The sequence below is a fragment of the Schistocerca americana genome, chromosome 7, assembly GCF_021461395.2.
Source record: "Schistocerca americana isolate TAMUIC-IGC-003095 chromosome 7, iqSchAmer2.1, whole genome shotgun sequence".
NCBI lineage: Eukaryota > Metazoa > Arthropoda > Insecta > Orthoptera > Acrididae > Schistocerca > Schistocerca americana.
In genome coordinates this window covers 34,634,380-34,653,170 of record NC_060125.1, presented here as the reverse complement: position 1 = coordinate 34,653,170, position 18,791 = coordinate 34,634,380, and the positions used below count along the sequence as shown (strand labels likewise).

Sequence of the window (18,791 nt, the reverse complement as noted above, 5' to 3'; positions counted from 1 at the left end):
TGCCAACAATAGAAAAACTCTCCCTTCATAGCTCTATTATCATTCCAGTACTAGTAAACCAGTTGTCCGCTTTCACATTTCGACCTGACTGATATATAGGTTTACACAGTCACAGAACAACATCAAATTGTTTATTGCTCAGTTGGTAAATCCTTCTGGTTGCAACACAGCGTATATTTCCAAATTGTACAGGTACAATACTTAACAATCCACACTTAAGAATCCATACTCGTTTGTTTTGATTGATACATATTGGCGAAAACTGTACCTTCCACAGAATCCTTCCAGCTTCTTGCCTACTGTAACATTTTCTCCAAGGGTGTAAGATTTGTGGTAGTTGCGTACAAACACAGTAAATATTTCCCGAATAGCTGTTAGCTTGTCTAATTGTCTCCTTTCATCACGAATAGCGCGACTGTAAAATCTAAGGCTCTCCAGAATAAATTTGAAACGTTTTATGTTCGTTTGCGAGGTGAAATTTTTCAATGCCATCACCATCAGTTCCACACAGATCTTCCAGGCTTTATCTGTTACTTTTGTTAACAACAATTAAAAACAAGAGACTGATGAAGGCTTTCAATTCAATATCATCTATTGATTTTACCCCTCTCTCATGCTGAAATGAGGCTTTGATGCTCTCAAAATTCTGATTGGAATACAAAACTACAATAGACAAATATCGTCATCTATGAGGTAATTACAGCATCACAAATGCTGCTTTGGCTGCACCTATTGGTACAGGTAAATTTCGAATAATATTATGCTCTTCGAACAATATGCTTCGAATTTCTTCAACATTATCTAGTACTTCCCACTTAAAATAATAAAATTCCTATAAAATAACGCAACCAGGCGCAGTGTATTAATCTGATATTTGACGTTCAGACAGCGGACACTGACTATTAAACAGTTCAAACAGAATTTAAGTGCAGTTTACATTCTGGATTAGCTTTGTACTACTTACTACGTTGATAAACAAATAAACTAATCGCTGAAATGAAATACGAAAGGGCACAGTGGATAAAAACGAGCAATCGGCTCATATCTCATCAAGAGAGCATTAGCGTCGATACTGAATCATACATACAACAATGAAAGGCACACATGAAGTGTATATTTTTAGAATCAGGAAGAACCAGATGAATTTTATCACGTAAAACAGTAATTGTTTTGAACTCTCATGACATCCAGGACCCACTAACAGCTAAAAATATGCCCAGGACCCTCATGGATGAAAGTTATATTGCAACATCACCAGCCGCTAGGATACATAAAACATGTGCTGTGTGTAACGAATAAATTTGAAATTGATGTCGTTAATATTGTTGCAAACATTTGTTCTAGTTAGAAAGGAAGTGTGGAAGTTTGATGAGTTACACTACAGCGAGAGTTAAAAGTCTTTACAATGTATAGAAATGTAAGTATATTTACTGAATATATCGTACAAACGAACTAAGTAGTATGTTTAAATCCTAATTCAATACATGACTAATAGAGGTGTTATAATGTTGAGGGGATACAGTATTAAAGTTAATAAGAAGTTCGAAATTTGTAAATAAGAACCTCATTTATTTGGTCCTCAATAATCCGGATTTCCGGTTTATCCGGATTCATATTTTGTGTCCCTTGGTATTTTTCTCTTTTTTTTCTTATAACACGAAGATGTGTAGTCGGTGAGGTACATAGGCTGCTTATCACCAGGCCGGTAATTTAGTCTAGTACTGTTTGATAAGGAACTCGGAGTGTGTGAATGACATTGTTTCTCAAGTATGGTACATTAATATAACGGTGTATTGATGCCCATCAAGTAAGTTGCATAGTAACCACGCCAACAGCACTCCACCACAGCTCATTGTACCTCTGGTGCGATTCTCGACAGGTGTGACACCATCTGGTTAGTGGCGCGTGTGAATGTATCTGCTCTCTCAGCCATCTGTTTGTTTTGCACTGACGAGCCTTCTCTCCTTGAATCATCTAAGCGTGCACATCCCACGCTTCCACCTACAGTTACTACAGTCAGTCTTAAGAAGGTGTACTGGCATTTGTATAGTGCTGAACATTTAGACTTTTTGTATTTAGTAGAATATACATCCGGTTTTCGATTTTCGGTTTTCCAAAATAAAAAGTGAGAATTTACGATCGTACTCATAGCTGTACTTCCAGCAGTACTTCATCTCCTGCGTTCCCAATTTCGTAGAAGTTGTCCTACGAAAATTGCAGAAGAAGCACTCCTGGACGAAAGGATATTGTGACGATATTCTTTGGTCACAGCCTCGGGTTAGAGACCCGGTCCGGCACACAGTTTTTATCTGCCAGTAAGTTTCACATCGGCGCACACCCACTGCAGAGTGAACACACAATCTATTTCATAATCTACTGGCACAATAAAAATGTTATGAGGATTTTTAAAAGAACTCTTTCGGTGCTATCCAGAACTGGTAGCAAAAGGGTTGTGCCAATTTATTATAATGTAGACCAAGTGGGTCTCTCGAAAATGCTATTATCTCATTAACTGTTATCCCCACAAAAAATGTTATTACAGTTGTCGGTAGAACTCCTAGGGTCGTATTAAGAAATGCCGTCAGATCTTTTGTACGAATTTATTACTTTTACATGACAAAAGTGAGTCCCACATTAATTATCTCATATAATGTCATCGTCACAAATAATGTTATTATAGTTTTTGGTAGAACTCTGTGGGTGATATTCAGAACTGTCATCAGAACTATTCTACGAATTTTGCTATATTAGATAAAGTGAGTATCAGATTAAAACAATTATTGTATAAACTATTATCGCCACAAAAATGTTCTTATCATTTTCATTGCAACTCTTCCGGTGCTATCCAGAACTGCCAACAGAACTGTTATACAAATTTATTTTTTCCAAACTGACAAATAATTTTTTACCATACCAAAATTTTGCCGTGTTATTGTTTTCTTCCCGAAATTCTGTAGAACTATTCGTGTTTTGAGCAGGGAAATCTAGAACTATTGCATATATATCAAGAACTGTGAAAAAAATTTATATTTATCGTAAAAGGGGTTCAAACTTCACGGGAAATGCTCATAAGCATTCCTTAATAATGGCAGTTACTACGTAAACAATTACCTGCACAGAATATGTTACTAGTTTTCTCGATAGAACTCTTACAATGCTATCCAGAGCTGGCATCAGAGCATACGAACAGACATAATTTTTTTTTTTTTGAGTAAGAGTGCCCCACAATTAATCAATTACCATACAAACTATTACAACCACAAAAAATGTTATTATGATTATAGATAGAAGTCTTGACGTGTTAACCAGAACTGTTCATCAAAACTGTTGAACGAATTTACTTTTTCTGTGGAGAAAGTGGGTCTAACATCAAAGCAGTTACCGTATAAACTATCATCGCCACAAAAAGATGTTATTAGGATTTTCGATAGAGCTCTTGGTGTTCTGTTCAGAACTGTTGTACGAATTTACTTTTTGCGAAAATTGACAAAGAATGCATTCGATACGAAAAATTTTTCGAGTATTGTTGTTTTTTTCGCTAAATTATGCAGGACTATTCAAATTTTGTACAAATAACTCTAGAACTATGACATTTCTATCAAGAACTCTGAAAATATATATATATATTTCTGAAGAAAAGGATTCCAACTTCACAGTAAGTGAAGAGGTTCCCTAATTAAATTGCAATTATATCGTAACGTGTTAGCTGCACAAAAAATTGTAATTAGGATATTCTATAGAACTATTGGGGTTCTGTTCAGAACTGCCCTCAGAACTGTTGTCCGAATTTACTTTTTGCGAAAATTAATAACGAATGTTTGCTATAAGAAATTTTTTTCGAGTATTGTTGTTTTCTTCGTTAAATTCTGCAGAACTATTGAAATTTTGTACAAAGAACTCTAGAACTATGCCATATCTATCAAGAACTCTGAAAAAAATATATATTTCTAAAAAAAAGGGTGCCAACTTCACAGTAAGTGAAAAGATTTTCTCATTAAAATGCAATTATCTCGTAAACTATTAGCTGCACAAAAAAATGTTACTTGGCTTTTCGATAGAACTCTTGGAGTTCTGTTCAGAACTGTGCTCAGAACTGTTGTACTTATTTACAATTTGCGAAAATTGACGAAGAATGTTTTCGATACGAAAATTTTTTCGAATATTGTTTTCGTCGCTAAATTCTGTAGAACTATTGAAATTTTGTACAAAGAACTCTAGAACTATGGCATATCTATCAAGAAATCTGAAAAAAGTATACATTTGTGAAAAAAAGGGTGCCAACTTCAAGGTAAGTGAAAAGATTTTCTCCTTAAATTGCAATTATCTCGTAAACTATTAGCTGCGCAAAAAAATGTTACTTGGGTTTTCGATAGAACTCTTGGAGTTCTGTTCAGAACTGTGCTCAGAACTGTTGTACTTATTTACAATTTGCGAAAATTTACGAAGAATATTTTCGATACGAAAATTTTTTCGAATATTGTTTCCGTCGCTAAATTCTGCAGAACTATTGAAATTTTGTACAAAGAACTCTAGAACTATGGCATATCTATCAAGAATTCTGAAAAAAGTATACATTTCTGAAAAAAAGGGTGCCAGCTTCACAGTAGGAGCTCTTATGGAATTCTTAATTAAGTTGCAATTACCTCTTAAACTATTACCTGCACAAAAAAATTTCACTAGGATTTTCGATAGAACTCTTCACGTGGTGTCCAGAACTGTCATCAGAACTGTTGTACGAATATATTTATATTTTCCGTAAAGAAAGTGTGTCCCATATTAAATCAATTTATCTCAAACCATTATCGCCAGAGAAAAATGTTGTTGGGATTTTCGATAGAGCTCTTGGGGTTCTGTTCAGAACTGTCCTCAGAACTGTTGTACAAGTTTAATTTTTACGAAAATTGACAAAAAATGTTTTCGATACGAAAATTTTTTCGAATTTTGTTGTTTTCTTCGCTAATTCTGCAGAACTATTGAAATTTTGTACAAAGAACTCTAGAACTATGCCATATATATCAAGAACTCTGAAAAAAATATATCTTTCTGAAAAAAAGGGTGCCAACTTCACAGTAAGTAAAAAGATTTTCTCATTAAAATGCAATTATCTCGTAAACTATTAGCTGCACAAAAAAATGTTACTTGGATTTTCGAAAGAACTCTTGGAGCTCTATTCAGAACTGTGCTCAGAACTCTTGTACTTATTTACATTTTGCGGAAATTGCCAAAGAACGTTTTCGATACGAAAATTTTTTCGAATATTGTTGTTTTCTTCGCTAAATTCTGCAGAACTATTGAAATTTTGTACAAAGAACTCTAGAACTATGCCATATCTATCAAGAACTCTGAAAAAAATGTATATTTCTCGAAAAAGGGGTGCTAACTTCACACGACTCCTCAGCATCACCCGACTTAATTCGACTACATTCCATTATCCTCGTTTTGCTTTTGTTGATGTTCATCTTATACCCTCCTTTCAAGACACTGTCCATTCCGTTCAACTGCTCTTCCAAGTCCTTTGCTGTCTCTGACAGAATTACAATGTCATCAGGGAACCTCATAGTTTTTATTTCTTCTCCATGGATTTTAATACCTACTCTGAACATTTCTTTTGTTTCCTTTACTGCTTGCTCAATATACAGATTGAATAACATCGGGGAGAGGCTACAATCCTGTCTCACTCCCTTCCCAACCACTGCTTCTCTTTCATGCCCCTCGACTCTTATAACTGCCATCTGGTTTCTGTACAAATTGTAAATAGTCTTTCGCTCCCTGTATTTTACCCCTGCCACCTTCAGAATTTAAAAGAGAGTATTCCAGTCAACATTGTTAAAAGTTTTCTCTAAGTCTACAAATGCTAGAAACGTAGGTTTGCCTTTTCTTAATCTTTCTTCTAAGATAAGCCGTAGGGTCAGTATTGCCTCATGTGTTCCAATATCCAAACTGATCTTTTACGAGGTCGGCTTCTACCAGTTTTTGCATTCGTCTGTAAATAATTGGTGTTAGTATTTTGCAGCTGTGACTTATTAATTCGGTAATTTTCACATCTGTCAACACCTGCTTTCTTTGGGATTGGAATTATTATATTGTTCTTGAAGTCTGAGGGAATTTCGCCTGTCTCATACATCTTGCTCACCAGATGGTAGAGTTTTGTCAGGACTGGCTCTCCCAAGGCTGTCAGTAGTTCTAATGGAATGTTGCCTACTCCCGGGGCCTTGTTTCGACACACGACCACTGTCTAAGGCCACTGCGTCTACAGTCTCTGAGAATCAGATCCGAACAAACCACTCCTCACGCCTCCTGTCGGGAGCTCCTAGGCTGGCGACAAAAAGTAGTGGCAGCACTGACTGCGAGCTGAGGGGAGTGGTAGGAAGGGGAGGGGGGGGAGTGGGGAAGAAGTGCACACACATACTCAGCCACATCTGGCCATCGACGATGCGTGACACCTCAGCAAACAAACCATTTCATCTACTGAGACGAAAACGAGATTTTTCCAGTGTTTTGTTTGTTCAGATTCCCCTGATGTGTTTGGAATTTCCCCGATTTCCAGAACCTGTGGCAAATCTGACATCTGACTGCCACAAGTTAGGATCACCCTGTGCACCGAGCACGAGCACACGTGACCCCTTCTCAGCTGCGTCTGCCGCCTGGGACACTGGGGAACTGCTCTCCCGTGCACGGGATGCCGTTACACAAATTACAACGGTTGTACGTAGAAGAAAATAATTTAACATTACTCTTTAGTGACATAGTCCAAACATGCAGCTGAAGAAAATAATCTTGTCTTTAATCCATCCTAAATTACAAACAGACAAGATATAATACTCATATTACGCAGCTGTGGTTATACAAAGTAAATTTTACTTTAATGGTCTATAGTTCACCAGATAATGCTTCACATATTTTATTTAAGTTAAATAATCTTACACCACATTTACACTGAAATAATCCTTTATTTGTTCCTTCTTGTAACATTAATTTTTTTTCACCTCTGGAAACATCTAGTAGTAAAGTAGTAAAGTAGTGCATCTAAAGATGCACTACTTTAAAATCTTTGATCCAACCAATTTCACTTTACCACTTACTTATCTTCATACCCGACAGTGACTTATCAGCCAAAAACTGGTTTGTGTAACAAATAATAAATGCTGTACAGTATTACACTAGTGATGTGTGGTTCATTCGTAAAAGAGTCTGTCGTGTATTTTAATCACAAAGTGGTTCCTCCAAATGAAATTTAATATTTAAAAATGGTATCTAGCAGTATCCTGATAAATATAATTAACACTTAAAATAACAAGGTAGCAGTCCTCATTTATTATTGTTTCACAGGTTTATAAAAACAAAGAAGTTTTTAAATTCGACTTACTGCAAAAAAACATTGTCAGTGCTATTTATGAATTGCTACCTGATCTACATCTACATCTACGTCTACATTGATACTCCGCAAGCCACCCAACGGTGTGTGGCGGAGGGCACTTTACGTGCCACTGTCATTACCTCCCTTTCCTGTTCCAGTCGCGTATGGTTCGCGGGAAGAACGACTGTCTGAAAGCCTCCGTGCGCGCTCTAATCTCTCTAATTTTACATTCGTGATCTCCTCGGGAGGTATAAGTAGGGGGAAGCAATATATTCAATACCTCTTCCAGAAACGCACCCTCTCGAAACCTGGCGAGCAAGCTACACCGCGATGCAGAGCGCCTCTCTTGCAGAGTCTGCCACTTTGAGTTTATTAAACATCTCCGTAACGCTATCACGGTTACCAAATAACCCGGTGACGAAACGCGCCGCTCTTCTTTGGATCTTCTCTATCTCCTCCGTCAACCCGACCTGGTACGGATCCCACACTGATGAGCAATACTCAAGTATAGGTCGAACGAGTGTTTTGTAAGCCACCTCCTTTGTTGATGGACTACATTTTCTAAGCACTCTCCCAATGAATCTCAACCTGGTACCCGCCTTACCAACAATTAATTTTATATGATCATTCCACTTCAAATCGTTCCGTACGCACACTCCCAGATATTTTACAGAAGTAACTGCTGATCTGTGTAGCCATTTTATCATTTAAAAAATTTGTTTCATTGTGAATCCATTGTTGTTACAACAAGAATCAAACATTATTGCAGATTATTACAGCAGGTATTCAAACAACATTACTGTTTCTTCTACACATTTCTAAAATTATTTGTTATATTCCTTCAAAACAGTTTCCGCTTATGTTGACAAGTACTGAGAATTGTACTTTCCTATAAATTTCACATTATTTTTATACATACAGATATAGTGCTCTCAACCTCTCTCACTGTCACTGCCGCCGACGCTACTATCACTGTCGCCGTCTTCGTCACTCTCCGAACGGTCGTCCACCGCTTCGTCTGCTTCGCCGGGCCCTACGTCCTCGAGTGCCTCGAAGTAGAAAGGCTGTAGCTCAGCGTGGACCGTGCCGCGGATTACGAGATTGGGCATCTGCTCGGTCAGCCCGTCTGTGGCTCTGGGGTCACCTGGGCACCCTTCGACACTCAGCTCCCAGTGACAGGAACGGGAGCACTGCTGTTACTGTGACAAACTGAGATCCTTCTGTACTGTGAATGTTTGTACAACAGTATTAAGTATATCTCCACTTCTTAAAACCTCATCAAGTTTTGACACTGCCTTTTTACCAAGCAGCAAGCGTCTCCACAATATCGAGAGATGCTCGCTGCTTGATAAAAAGTAAGACCTTGACGAGGTTTTAAGGTGTAGAGATATAATTTTAGCAACAAAGATCCATATTGTAAGGGCTACAGTCTTTCCAGTTGTTATATACAGATGTGAGACCTGGACCATTACAAATGTGGAACGAATGGTGAAGAATAAACTGCTTTGAGTTGTGATGTTGGAGGAAACTCCTTAGAGCCCCGTGGACTTCAAAGAGAATGAATAGGTTAACATTAGAGCAAATAAAACCAGAGCACTCCCTGGAAGGTCTGATGCTAAAACAAAACCTGACCTACTTTGGAGACATCATGAGAAGATATGTTTCACTGCAAAAAACTCTAATGGTGAGGAAAGGCACTAGAAGAAGAGGACGTCAGAAGGTGAAATGAATCAATCGCATCACAGAAGTAATCTGCTCCAACCTGGAAAGCCTACAGGAGAAAGTGCAGGACAAAAGAAATTGGCATGCTTTGGTTCATGTGATCACAGAGAATTGGAACTGTCTAGACAAATAGAAATAGAAGAGAGAGAGAGAGAGAGAGAGAGAGAGAGAGAGAGAGAGAGAGAGAGATTGTTACAAAATTCTAATAACGTACATGGAAATTTATATTTACTCAGAGAAAAAAAATCTTTAGGTAAGTGAAAAAGGAGGTGTGGCAGGAGCGACTGTGCACGGAGAGGGGGAGGGGGGGGGGGGGGGGTTGCCAGCATGGTGGGATGGGCAGGGACAGTGGTGGCGTAGGAGAGAAATTGGGGAAATTGATGGCATGGTGGTGGTGGTGGTGGGGGGGGGGGGGGGGGGGGTGTAGAGAGGTGCGGCCGCAATGATTTGCAAAGATATAAAGCTACTGGAATTTGTTGTTCTTAATTTCACAATCCTTGGATTGTATAAATAACATGGGGAAAGTACTCAATTCTATAAATTTTGGAGAACATTCTCAAGTTCACACAAATAAAACAAAGTGAGTATGTACTTCACCTGACTGTGTTCTCAGCTTGAGTAAATGAGTGGGTAACCTTGCTCAACATGAAGAACATTCTCCGATTTCATACAAATAAACACAGCGAAGTTTCTCACGAGCAGAGAAAATTCTCCCCTTTTTGATATGAGCTCTGTAACATAAATCAGGCTGATTAAATTCTGCAGACATTAAGTCTTACCAAGTTTTTTTAGTAAATTTAATAAATCTATGTTGCTCAGATGGAAAAAGAAAGATATACGTAACCCGAAGACATATTGAGTAGAGTAACTGTGTAAGTTTATATGGGTTTAACAGTAAAAACATTATTAGGGTGGTGAACTTATTTCCCAAATATCATGAAGAAAAAATGAAAACATTTTTGTGCTATTTATGAGACCCAAGTTTTCCCGAGTGGTGTATGGGAAGACCAGGTACAAACCAGACAAATATGTCACTGACCTTTTCAGATGTTCATCATATTTTCGCACAGCACAGATGTTCCATTTTGCTATGCTAGAAATAAGTAGGCAAATCATAAAAATTAAAAACAGGTTTATTACAAACCTAGTGAACTGTTTCTCATAACAAAACCACAAGATGACCACTTAAGTACTTGACGTGCCAACAGAGTATTATGTGCCATTTAATCGAGATTACCACGTGTCAGAACACACTCGTTTTACAATCCGGAGTAGACGATAATGTGACGTATTGTTAAAATTTCATTCGCATAATGCGTTCACCTAACATCAATAAAAAAAAGTTCCCTGCATGTCGAAAATTTGTCAAGATTATCAGAAAATGTATTTTCATAAACCATCCGTAATGTTCTTAATAATCTGTTGCCGCACAAAAAAGTGAAAACAAAATGAAATTTTATGCAACTCTTCCCAAACACAGTGATGCTACAGTTCCATATTTGTACACTGAATAGTTTGCATATTTCAGCAAGCTGAACGAAATGCAAGATAAAGAGTACGTTCTGTGCCCGGTGCAGACAACACAACGCGGAGAACAGATTCGAGCAGGTGGCGAGATAGTGAGAATGAACTCCCTCATCAGAAAATATGCTCTGAACATTTTGTTCATACGATATAAAGAACTTCCTCAGAGCACGTTCTTTCACTCAGAAAATCTTCTCCAAAGAATGTTCTCTTTTTTATCCATACGACCTCTTTAGTGTTTGCACCCTTATTCACTTCCTACAAAGCCAACAACTTCTCCTCTCCACTCCAGAATCACCTGTTCTAAGCATCCTCAAGACTTTCTTCCTCTCCTCCATTACAGATAACTCAGTAGGCTTCAGTCCACACTGTCATCGACAGCCCGATTGCACCACACGGGCCACACCTCCAAAAGACTATCGGAATCGGTCCTTCACACTGTGTACGGTAAGAAGATTGGTGATGGGGAATGTGGAACAGGTAAAACGAAGCAGATGCCATCCCCAGAGCCCAACACTGACTTCTCGGTGGTTTTGTCCGGGCCAGGCAAGTCGCAGGAGGGACCATCAGAGGAAGAAATACTTGAAGGAACTGCAAAAGAAATCAGCAGAACTACAGCATCGGCACACTTCAGGGAAGCAATGACATAAGAGTTTTAAGACTGTACGTATAACACCGTATCAATGTAAGCTGGCTTCAGCTACTAATTCAGATGTTAAAGGCATCAGTGCGAAGGATCTTCTTGTATTACTAAATAAGTCATTTAGTGGAGCTCCAAACTTAGGGATTTCACAGACAATGTGAATGCAGGATTTCAAGTAGTCCAATCAGATGACAAACCATTGCTACTTCACAATATAAGTCTAAAATTATGGCAAAAGCTACAGCAAAATTAACTGTCCGGGATAATTATAACTGGAATCGAGTGAATATAATCGGGGAAGAAAATTATACAGATAAGTGCAGCATAGGCTATTATGCTTGTAGGCCTGTCAGGCCAGACAACACACAGGGAAAGCAATTGCATCATCGGTTCATCGGATAGATGAAGTTTAAAAATCATTCAGAGAGGCCGTCACCAGCGACACGGGCAGCACAACCGTGAGGTGCATCGAGACTGGTGCGGATACTGGGACAGGATCGCTCCGTGCAGGGCCTGGCGAGTGATAGGATTCGGGCAGCTGTACGAAGACACGCCGATTAAATTAGGTTAGGCACCACAGCAGAAGAGGTGTTGAGAGAGGAAAGTGCCCTACTCTCCGTGAAAGAAAAAGGATCTATTCCTGAGAGTGAAGGAAGTCTAAACTCTAAGTAACAGAGGGAAGATGATGACACTGAGTGCAGATGGGTCACATGGCTAGAGACTGTGGAAAGTCAAAGAGGAACACGAGGGTAGACGGTGAAGGCAGAAGAAGCAAAAGGCTCTCAGAAATATTGTTACCACTGTGACAAACCAGGTCACACAAATGCAGACTTAAAAAGATAACCATTTGTGAAAAATGTGAAAGGCTAGACCCCAATTCAATGAGAAATTAGGGGCTGTGCCCACAAGTGAAATGGAAAACTAAGAGTGTGTTACACGAGGAATACACATCTTACTGTGACAAAATGCCCAAATGTTAAGAGTCACAGATTTTGAAGCAAGAAACAAAATTGCAGTGGAATATTGCTACAAATTAGGAAGTCAGTTACAGTTATCAATAGATATCAAGGGCACATATGAAGTCGGTTTGATAAGTCATTTAAAATAAGCGAGAAAAATGTTTGTTTCGTAAATAACTCAACTTATTTCTCAACATATTCTGCTTGGAAGGATATAAACTTGGTCCAGGGATCCACCAACTTTTTCATCCCACTGCAAAATACTTGTTGATTGCAACTATCACTTCCTCATTTGATGAAAATTTCTTCCCAGCAAGCCAAAGTGTCAAGTAAGGGAACAAGGTGAAGTCACTTGGGACTAAGTATGGTGAATAGGGTGGATGAGGAACCAATTCAAAGTCCAATTCATGCATTTTCACCATTGTTATCGCTGATGGGTGGGATGGTGCACTATCCTGGTGAAAGGACCCTTTTTTGTGGTTAAACTTGGGTCTTTTCTCCACCAACACAAGTTTCAGATGATGCAACAATGAAGCATAAACAGGTCCAGCTACGGCTGTGCCTTTTTCCAAGTAATCCTTGGGAATCCCAAGAAACAGTGACCATCACCTCACCATCTGACAAAATGGTCTTTGCATTCTTCAGTGGACTGTTACCAGCCTTTTGTCAATTGTTTTGTCTGCCATTTCGACTCTGGTGTGTAATGATGGATCCAGCTTTCATCAATAATCGCAAATCAGGAAAAGTAGATGGCAAAAAGGATCTATGAATACGACGGTAAGCTCCACATGACAGACATAAGATGAAAAAGTGTAAATCACAGAATGGTGAAGGAAAAGTTAAAAATGCAAATTAAAGGCAAGTTGTGAGACGACATGTTATGAGTTACCTATAAGGCAAACTAGTGGGGCATCAGAAAGTGATGTGAAAGTAGCTCACAGCAAAGAAGAACATAAGAACGTGTGTAGAAACAGGGTTGAATCCCAGTAATGAAAAAAAAAAAGAAAAGATTATTCCCAAACAAGAAGAAATGCCAAGTGTGCATACAGCCAAATTTATGGTACTATTAGAGCAAGGGAAATATATTTTCAGTGTACTAATTACAAGTGAGGCCAAGTGGAATCTGAGTACAGTGAAAGTTTTAGGTGAACTGATAAGACAAAGTGACACCAACATGAGCCACACAGGGAGCAATTAACGGCATGAGCACAAAAGGAAATCTCACTGCACAAGTTAGAGAAATGATCTGAATGGTCAGTTGGATAAAGAAGACTGATATGAATTGTATGGCATATGGTGAGGTATTTTATCTAAAAGGTGACAATTTGGCATTCACATAAATGGTAAGGCATGCATTCCCTATATTGCCAAAACAACAAAGGAAAGGTACATCCCTATAGAATACTGGAAGCACAAAAGGTGGTATTACAGGAGCAAATTGAGAAAATGGTTAATGGGGATATAATTGTTCAGAGAACCTGAAAAGTACCCACAGACACCTGTGGGATAGGGAAATATAGAATGAAATCTCAGTGGGGGAAACTTTCCCCATCCCCAACATAAGTGAGATACTGGACAAACTGGGGAAAGCCAAGTATTTCTCCACTATTTTAATAGATTCAGCAGATAGAGGAAAACACAGCATTCACTGCAAATTATCAGCACTAAGAGTCCAAAAGGATGCCAATGGGGCAAAGAATGCATCAAGTATATTTCAAAGACTAGTGAATGTTGCTTTGGCAAGATTGCATGGGACAAAGTGTTTCAATGTACTCGGATGACGTAACTTGCTAAGGTAGTTCAGTAAAGGAATGTGATGAGAAGTTGCAGGAAAATATTGGATGGTTTAAGGGCACCTAGGTTAAAGTTACACCAGATTGTGTGAATTTCTGAGAAAGAGGTAATATTCTTAGGACACAAAATAACAAAGAAAGATGTGGAGCCAGGTGAGCATAATGTGAAGAGGTGGAGAACAGTTCTGAAATCCATTACAGGATTTAAAGGATCGCTGAACTGGGATCTCTGCCACAAGCAGCATTTGAGGAACTGAGAGATTAGTAAATCCTCCCATACTGAGCTACCCTGATTTCAAGAAACCATAACACTGGTGCTGCAGATACCAGTGCAGAACTGTTCAGAGCAGTTCTGTCACGAAGGGAGATAGATTCAGATTTGCCAGTCAACTGTGCCCCACGGTTGTTGGATAAGGCTGAAACTAAGGTAGAGTGCTTAGCAATTGTATGGCCACAAAACAGTGCAGACCACACATTTAGGAAGATTTTACCATAGTAACAGATCACGAGCCACTGACACGGACTTTTGGTGTCGAAGGTCTGTTGCTGAGATTACTGAAATGGTGGTTGGAACTAGAGGAATATTTTTTTTACACTTTGTATAAACCCAGAAATCTTAATGCAAATGCTGATACATCAGTGGTAGCCAGTGGTATCTGAAGCTGGGTGTTGCACCAAAGTTTCAATGTTACATTTTTATACGAGATGGTTACAAGGAAGAAAATTCTTTTATCGGTGCCTCGCTTCCCGACATTTGTTACGATTTAAACATCCTGACAATTCGTGTGTATGAATGCCAGAAAATTCAATTTTTTAAATCCAAGTTATGATCCTGAAAAAAGTGAGAAATATATCTGACAGAAAAATATCTGTAGCAAAGAGCATGCTATGATTTATCAACTATCTAGAAAAACTATTGAATGAGCTACATTCCTAGTAGAACTGAAACACACTCATCATTTAATGAACTTGTCTTACTTGTATTGAAACTTTGCCATTCCATTTTTCACTGACAAACTCTTCAGTCACACACCAATTGCAGTCTGTAATCTGCATCGCGAGACCTCTTTCGGTGGAAAGCATCGCCGAGGCCGTCAACCTTTCCTCACTCGGAGTTATGTAAGAATAATTTTATTATTTTCAAAGTTGAAAAGCAGCCTTTCGGTTCGACCGATGTCACCTTCAACAGTTTAGACTACTTAGTGAACATCTTCCCTGGGCTGTTAGTTGTCAGACTCTACTAGACTAACTGCACCAGATAATGATCTACATTCTTGTGCTAGGTAGATAAAAGATAGTTAACAATATAGTTTCAGCTTATCCAAAAATGATGACAATGAACACATTTCCTTTAAGGTATCTTCAGGATATCTTAAAAAGATACAAGGGGAACTTAACACGAAAAAACAATGAAGCAGCTACAAGATGATGTGAAAAAATACAATGATCTATAACATCAATCACGTTGCACAGCACCTTTGCCTTTCTTTTCTACTCACATCAGGCTATTCCAACTTCATTCTCTTCACTGATAAATCAGTAGATTCATTAGTAATCAACAGATTCAATGCCACTGGTGATACCAATTACTTCTCAAATCTCGATAACATTTATTTTAAATGTCGAAATGATCTTATGGGCCAGCACGCATTGATTCTCCGTACCGTAACTGACCAAACAGAACTCTGACAAATGGCATAACTTAACTAGAAAATTCCAACCAATAACTGAAACGGGTACCGTGTGGCCCCCGCTACATAAGTTCTGAGAGTGCTCGCATTGGACAAATGAAACATGTAAAATAAATAAAAAATTACATGCAACTTGTGCCGGCTCTACAATTTTAATTTATAACAGTTGCTGTTCCCCTGCAGGCAAATGTCTGTGCTCACTGATAATTTAAGATATGATTGAAACAAACATTTTTATGGCGAAGAGCCTGGCAAATTGTAGTTTCACTTCTTATAGAATCACCTTCCAGTATGTGATTTATACATTGTTGGAGTAATGAACTGCGTTTACGAATTGAGATCGAAAAATCCACTGGACAAGATCGAGGGAAATGCTTTCTCACTAAGTCACCGAGGATAGTGGTCCACTGCGCACTCTATGAAAAGAATGGACATATTCTCTGAAAACTCTAAATAAATAAATAAATCATACTGCAATTGATTGATACCGCTTTGCTCATTATAAGATTAACTTCATCAGCATAGCAATGTACACATTCTGCATTAGGACAATTTTTACACAACAGTTTGTACTCCACCCGAGGAAACAGCCATAACAGATGCCTCATCACAGGTCTGTGCAAGTAATTTTTGGTGAGTCTTTTTGCCTATTCAATTCTTCTAGCAAAGTCGCAGCGAACATCTGTGCACCGTGTTCACAAGGAGATAGGAAACTCTAGAACCTCTGGGTCTCAATACGTAACAGTATACAACAGCCATCTGAAATATGTTTGATCTGTTTGTTTTATCTGCTATAACAGCTAAAAATTATGATTCCTTATTTGCTTTGAAATTTCTTATTGGTATACATCCAACATAATTTGGAAAAGTTCACTTTGAATAGTTTTGAAGGTTCCTTTGAAAACAGTTGCCTTACCCAAATTATCTTTCAATGCTGCATTCAATCCAGAAGTAAAATTAGTCAGGGTTTGATAACAATTCAGTTTTATCATGATCCCTTAAGGCCAATTCGAAGGAACCACAGAAATATATTTAGCCCAGACCTATTACACCCAACTTCTTCTACTACGCAAACTGACAGTGGAGGGAGGAGAAATAAACATACGGGGATGGTACTAAGATATCAGTCGTATCAGGACTTTGTGCAAAATAAGTTGTGACGAGGGATAATGTGCACGCAACTGGGACTCAAACCTGGGATCTCCCGCTTACTAGGTAGTCGCATTAACCACTGTGTGACCCGGACAGACCGTTTATCACAAATGCACAGACTATCTCAGCTGACCTGCACTCCCACCTAGTACCTATCCACAGCCCCCACCCGTGTCGTCCACACTCACTACATTTAGATTCCTGCTGGAGATTGAATGTAAATGTGCATCTGCACTGAAGGTTGTGATTTCAGTGCCCATCATGGCAGATCGGTTATACAAATGTGTGACGTCTGTTCTTTCGGACACGTCATTCTCAGCAATTTTCCTTCTCGATGCACTACTCGGTTGTTCAGCTATTTTGTATTTGAGCAGCTGAAGATTCGTGCTTTTACACTTTGGTACTCAGATGGTTTACGTCTGTAACCCTCACTTTTGTCCACAAGGGTTCAACATCATACAGGCATGGGAAGCAAAATAATGCATTTTTAAATTGACAGCCACACAACCAATCACTATTTTTACAAATATTCATTTTAAACGCTGTCCTAAACTGTCAATTTCCAGTATTAATATTTTGCACGGTGTTTAAAACTGGTTACACTTTGCAAACTAGGAACTGTGTGACGAGCTATTTCTCACTGTACAGAACGTATTATATGCAACAGTGCACAGAAAAATGCAGTATCGAGAACCGATACATTCGATCACCTCGAAACGCCACAACGTATACACACGAGGTTCTCGGAGATAATATTTCTAAATGTGATAAATAAAAACATTAGGACTTCAGTAACAGCTACAATTGCAATATTCCAGCCATTTTTCCAAATGCCACTACATTAAATCTGCGCTCAATTTACAACTGAAAAACTATAAACTTCAGTTATGCTGATGAGAAAAAAATTTCTCCGAATTTCTACCTTCAAAACTAATTTGTCAAAAAAACAAAACTATCACAACCGATGTTAAAAGATCGGTACTCTTAACTTTGTGGATGGTGGAATGGCACACTCTAGTGGCCTCGATGACAAATGAATGAAAGAAAGCTGGCAGACACGTCGTCCATAGAGTGGTGCCTTCTGACGGGACATTAGGAACTGTCTCGAGTCAGGGAATTTGCGTGCCGACTGCGTTACTCTCCGACGTCACTGGCACATGAGCCACCTGTTGCCACGGACGGGCGTCGACTCGACTCGTACCCGCTCCGAGTACGGTGGTGTGCACTGTCTGCACAGAGTTGGAGTAAGAGAGAAAACTCCGAGTTTGCTTCGAGCCTTGCAGCATTTTCACGTCTGTTATCGAGGTGACAAGATGTCAGGTAACCGAAGACTGTATATTGTAACATCTATTACAGCACATATTAGGCTTCCTAAACCAAATAATTACAAGAAAAGTGGACATATGACGTGTAAAATTACTGGGAGCTGGGCAACATTGCAACAATAACATGCGTCCTCACTGTGATGCATTGAGCCGAATGTGGTCAGACGATGTAGAGGGCACGAAAGAACGAGACACAGAGTGGTTAGGGAAAATTAAGAACGTGTGAAGAAAATGAACTAGACACAGAGGAAAAGGTCGAACTAGTGTTAGGCAGTCATCAGAGGATGCACAGAAACTTAGGCCAAATAGAAAACTATAATTAGTGGAAAGACATGAAAAGAGGAACACATTAGGAACTATTACAAATCTCAAAGAAATAAGTTCACACAGAGAAGAGGGTACCTAAGTTATTAAGGATCCAGAAAACTGTGACGACAGCATTTCACTGACAAACGGGGTGCTCTAGAGAACTCGTAGGACACTGGTGGAATATTTATGACACTTCGTTAGAGAGGACCACTGTACTTGGAATATATGGGAACAGTATACTGTTTCTGTATTTAATATGCCTCACAGTAGCACAGTATCAACAAAAATAATCAGTTTTTGAAACAAACAAGTAACT

General features: G+C 38.8%; 1 protein-coding gene across 7 annotated transcripts in view; it reads right to left on the bottom strand.

Moving 5' to 3' along the window:
• LOC124622521 overlaps window positions 1-18,791 on the bottom strand; it is a 105,379-nt gene that overhangs the window by 6,615 nt on the left and 79,973 nt on the right. For 4 of the 7 annotated variants that reach the window (XM_047148246.1, XM_047148252.1, XM_047148249.1 and 1 more), the window contains one exon: window positions 7,960-8,527. The exons of 1 other annotated variant lie outside the window; for it this stretch is intronic. In XM_047148246.1, coding sequence (XP_047004202.1) covers window positions 8,290-8,527 — 238 coding nt within the window. In that variant the 3' untranslated portion in view covers window positions 7,960-8,289. Of the gene's footprint in view, window positions 1-7,959; window positions 8,528-9,504; window positions 11,195-18,791 lie in introns of those variants that run through there. 2 more of the 7 variants (XM_047148247.1, XM_047148250.1) reach the window with 2 other exon arrangements.